Source organism: Heteronotia binoei, chromosome 8 (genome assembly GCF_032191835.1).
Source record: "Heteronotia binoei isolate CCM8104 ecotype False Entrance Well chromosome 8, APGP_CSIRO_Hbin_v1, whole genome shotgun sequence".
NCBI classification, from domain to species: Eukaryota; Metazoa; Chordata; class Lepidosauria; order Squamata; family Gekkonidae; genus Heteronotia; species Heteronotia binoei.
This window is the reverse complement of record NC_083230.1, coordinates 8,379,385-8,384,585: the sequence shown is the minus strand read 5'-3', so window position 1 is coordinate 8,384,585 and position 5,201 is coordinate 8,379,385. Positions and strand designations below refer to the sequence as shown.

The following is a 5,201-nucleotide window of genomic DNA, read 5'->3' as shown; positions in this document are numbered from 1 at the left end:
GGTCTCATGTACAAATGAGCCCCTGCTGGGCTTTTCTCCAAAAAAGCCCAAGCACCTCATAGGATTGTACTCATACTTACTCATAACTGACCTGATCGAGGCTCTCAGAGGTCAGTTCATAGAGTTGCTGAAGTGACTTGTTGGCTCTTAATACACATAGTTTCCAAAGCACTGGAAACATGCTTAAGATAACATCTAAGTGTGTCCTACTAGTTTTGGTGGAATTTTATCCCAAATGAAAGGGGAAAGGAATCCAGCCTTACAAATGGATAACTTTTGCAAACTCTTCAAATGTTCTAAAGCTTTTGGAACCAAGAGAGAAGAATCCAAATTTACGAGATTATATCAAGACCATGTGGACGCAACATTTGGGAGCGTTCAGCCAAAAAAAGCCTTTTTATCTGGAAGCAACTCCCACTGATATCCAAAACTAGAGAGTATTTAGCCCCCTCCTGTGTTCTATGTCACTCACAAGAGTAACAGTGAGAGCAGACATACACAATTATGCCAGTCAAGTCTATTGAGACCCTGGAGAGCCGCTGCCAGTCTGAGAAGACAATACTGACTTTGATGGACCGAGGGTCTGATTCAGTATAAGGCAGCTTCATATGTTCATATTAAAAAAATCTAAAAAATGATACTATATTTGGTAAACTTCCGGCAAAGTATGTGAATTTTACGCTCTACTAACTTTTGTATTGGTCCAACCCATTGACGAATGTCGTTTTGATATATATGGAGTATAAGAGGTGTATTGGTGTATAGACATAAGAGATGCCTACAACTTTATTGTAAGCGGCAGTTTTTTTTGTTTGGTTTGGTTCCCCATATTGGGGTGTGTTATTTATTTAAAAAATTCTCAATAAAATTTAAATAATAAAAAAAAAAATCCAGGCATCGAATGGAGTAATTCTATAGAGAATGCACTCCAAGTCCCTCTTCCAGAAGCAAACTTCCAGTGGTCTCCATGGTGGACATAGCGGGAGGCCGTCACCTCCGTGTGGAGCAGGGTTTCGTTCGAGTGATGCAATTCAAACGGGCCAATTAAAAAAAGCGAAGGGTCTAGGGGGGCGTGGCAAATGTCGCCTTCCACCTCGGGGCTTTAAAAAGGGCTCCATTTTGTGCCGGCCGCCCGGGAGTAGGTGGCGGCGGCGGCAGGATATCGATCGGCGTCCTCCGCCCCGTTGAAAGGCGAGGGGGAAAAAAGTGCCGCTCTCCACGTCGCCTTTTAGGGGGGGGGGCGCCTCGGCGGCGGGAGACGCAGCGGAGAAGCGGCCCGCCTCATCCCTCCTCGAGGTCCAGCCAGCCGCAGTAGCCGCCGGGCGGCAGGCGAGAGCGAAGGGGAGGCCCCGCCGCGGCGCGAGGAGGATGAAGCCGGGAGGAGCCGCGGCGGGCCCGGGAGCTGAGGCGGCGGCGGAGAAAGTGGTGCACTCCCGCTCGCAGGTGCCGTTCCCGGGCGGCGGCGCCAAAGCGCTGGGCGACGCCTTCAAGCTGCTGGTGCCCAAGTCGACGGAGTTCATGAGCTCCGACGCCGAGCTGTGGGACTTCCTGTGCAGCCTCAAGCACCAGTTCTCGCCCGTCATCCTCCGCAGCAAGGACGTCTACGGCTACGCCTCCTGCCGGGCCGTCGTGCCGGACATGCCCCGGGGCTTGGCGCGGAGGAAGTGCCGCCCGTGGAGGAGAGCCGCCGCCAGGGGGAGGCGCTGCCGAGGAGCTGCCGCGGCCCGAGGAGGAGGGGGCGGGGCCAAGAGGGCGGCCAAGAAGCGCAGCCGGCACGAGGCCGCAGTGGCCGCTGCTGCGGACGGAGGGCAGCCCCGAGCCGCGCCGGAGGAGACGTCGCCGCCGCCTCCCCTGGAGGAGATCTGGAGGGCGGCCCCGCCCCGCCTCGCCGCCTTCCCCACCATCAAAGTGCGGGGCAGCGTGTGGAACCGGCGCGCTTTGGAAGCCAACCGGCGCAGGGCGCAGCGCATCCTGCGCGTCGACCTGGCGCCGGTGGTGAGGATGAGCCGCTTCCCTCTGGCCAGATGCTGAGGGAGGGGTTTCCCCGGGGGATGCATGGGTTTTATTCCCACTACGGATTATTGCGGGGAGGGGGAGATGCAACGCTTGGGCCACTCCCTCGGGGCAGAGGCAGGCAGTGCCCTGTTTACAGATGTTTTTTTTGGTCTGGATCGTGCCCTCCTTGATTCAGTGAACTGCACTTTAGAACTGGGACGGAAGAAAAGCTGCTTCTCGGTCGGCTTGATGTCACTAGTCTGTGATCCAACTATAAAGACTGGTCTCCTTTTCTGACAACTTTTATCTAGGCTAGTGGAACTATGTGGCATGAAGGTATTTGTCCTTGCCCCCCTCCCCCCAAAAAACCTTTGGACTACCTCTTTTCTGGAAGTCTGAAAAAAAAATGACATTTGTTTTCTCTTTCAAAGAAACTTTCTGCTAACACAAATGCAAATGAGCTCTTTTTTCCCTTGAAGATGTAACCAACGGACTATTATGTATGACTATTTTGTGCTGTTGCGCACTATGTGCTCAGGGTTGTTTAAATGCTAAATGTTTCAGATGACTGAAGTTTTGACCAAGGATACAGGAATGAAGATTTAAGAGCCCATGGCTGATTTGGTCTTGCAAAAGGCTTCACTCCTTCTGGTTTGTTTTGTAATAATTGGTTTTGACCTACACATTTTCAGTATAATGGTAAAATATTTTGTATGTGAAAGTTTTATAGATGAATTGAAGTGATATTTCTGTTAAAGCATCTAAAGACATTTTTATTGGATACATCATTTTTATATAACTTTTGCTTTAAAGGAGAGGTTACCAATTTAAGTGAAAATTAATAAAAGTTAAAGATCAAGTTTCTATTTGACGTGGTTATTTGCAAAGATGCATGTTGTCTGCAGAGGGTTTCTTGATATGTGTTAAGGGCTCACAGAGACTTTTCTAATTGACTAGTTCAAGCAAGGTTAGCGATCTGTAAAATAGCAAGGGAAATTATTTGCTCTGTGGCCCATGGCAGTATTTTGCAGTTGCTAATGTGTACTACAAGTGTGCATGGGAATTTTAGATACTTTCAATTGTCACCTAAACAATTGTGAGGCTGGTCACATTTATCCCCAGTTCCCAGGAAGTCTTGTGAAAGGAAATATCAGTGCATTCAGTTGTCAGCTAAATCTGCTTCAGACTTAAAGCGACACTCTCTAGCCGAGTTCAAGTTCAATACTTGTAGCACAGGAGATCTCACTAATTTTTGTGCACTTTAAACAAAAGTATTTTAACTTCTTTGTGCCAATTGTGGGAAATGCAGGAGAGTCAGAAGTAAAAGCATGAACTTCAGCTACATTCCTGCAACACTGCTTTCATGGCCCATTGATATCAAAATGTGTCACTAATAGTAAAAAATGCCCAGTTAATACCTGTTTAAATGAGTCTGCATGACCTGCAAGGAAATACTTCTGTTGAATGGGAATATAATACCCCCCTTGAAAAAACAGTTCTGCACTGGGTATTCCTAGTGTGTTTGCTTATTACAGTAACTCATTCATTTTGGATAACAACCTTATAAGTACTATCAATGGATTGGTGACTACCATTAGGGTCACTGATGGCCATGTCTGCACTATTAATGCAAATGTCTGATTTCATATTTGATTAAGGGCCGATTATGCTGTGTCTTAGAATTAAAACAAAAGTCAACATCAGTAAGACAATTGTCTGTTTTTTTTGGTCTGGATTTGGTCTGAATGCTACTGCTCAGTTTGGAGAGCATTACTTCATGGGGAGTTAGTTGTTCCCTGCTTCCAAAACTCTCAGGCTACCATAATCTGTGGTGGTTTAAATACTTAACTATGTCACTTCTTCCAGGGAAACGAATATGTATGTTGGAGGGTTACATATCTTTGCTGGGCAAAGGTATACCTTGTTCCATCACAAAATTTTAAAAATCAAGAGCCATGTAATGCCTTTTATTAAGACCAGAATGATACAATATAGTGTGCAAGTTTTTGAGTTCTCCAGAACTCTTCAATTGGGTTGGATTTCTCACCCCTTCCTTAAAAAAAAAATCTCAGGCATAAGATACGACAAGTAACAAGTTGTACCCTTGGCATGCTGGCAACAAGAAGCAAAAAGATGGAAGTCATGCAATCTTATATTCTAATAGCCAAGTTGGCCAATTTTTGGATACTTAAAACCAGTGGCTGAAGCTGTGAATAGGCCAGACAGATCTTGCCATAAACCTGAAAGAGTCCTAGGTTTGCAGAAAAATGTGAAATATATAAAAATCTACACTGAGGACTTTTAAAAAATCTGAAAATGATAAAAGGGAGTGCCTGCAGCTTTAAGCAAGAGATTTCCTCAGTGACTGTTGCTAGGCAACCACAGTATTTCAGATTGGGTTTCAGTTAGTGAAAGGGAAAGGAAGGAGACAGGACCCTTTTCAGGCCTATTTTCACCTTAAAAGGGGGACTCATGAGGGCCAGACTGACTAGGGTTGCCAGCTCCATGTCTGAAAGTTCCTGGAGATTTTGTGGTGGAGTCTGAGGAGGGCAGGGTTTGGGGAGGGATGCCTCAGCTGGATATAATGCCATAAAGTTCACCTTCCAAACCAGCCATTTTCTCCAGGGGGACAGATCTCTGTTTTCAGTTGTAATCCTGGGAGATCTCCAGGTCCCATCCCTGGAGGCAACCTCTGGATTACTTGATACCTTACTTGCATGACTCAGGTAGGCCTTTCTGCTTGTTGCTGTTCAACAGCAGCTACTCCATGAAAGCCAGTGTGGTATAGTGGTTATACCTTTAGAGTAGGGTCTGGGAGACCTAGGTTCAAATCCCCATCTTGCTGTGGAAGGTGACGGTGATTTTGAACCAATCACATACTTTCAGACTAATGTACCCAACTGGGTGGTTGTATGAATAAAAAGGAGAGAGGCAATAATGTAAGCTGGTTGGTCCACACTGTGAAGAAAGGTGAGGTATAAATGAAGTAAATAATATAGCTGAGGATCCGAGGAAAATAAAAGATAGGTTGGTGAATGGCTGAGAAGGAGAGAATTGGACAGGAAAGTGTGGCACCACACAACAGGGTAAAAGTTTTCCTAGGTAGAGGCTGCTGGAGAGGGGAGAGGGAAAGTTTAAGGTAAAAGAGCCAACGAACGTAGATTGGCTATTGGGTGGGAGGGCTGCCAATTCCAAGTTAGGAAATT

The 5,201-nt window shown here is 46.5% G+C and overlaps 1 protein-coding gene across 1 annotated transcript; it reads left to right on the top strand.

The window, feature by feature from the left end:
• The first annotated feature begins 1,368 nt into the window (after positions 1-1,368).
• Positions 1,369-2,859, top strand: CCDC71L (coiled-coil domain containing 71 like). Its single transcript, XM_060244622.1, has one exon. It carries the CDS (start codon positions 1,369-1,371, stop codon positions 2,029-2,031), a length of 663 nt encoding a protein of 220 aa, XP_060100605.1. The 3' UTR covers positions 2,032-2,859.
• The last annotated feature ends 2,342 nt before the right edge of the window (positions 2,860-5,201 follow it).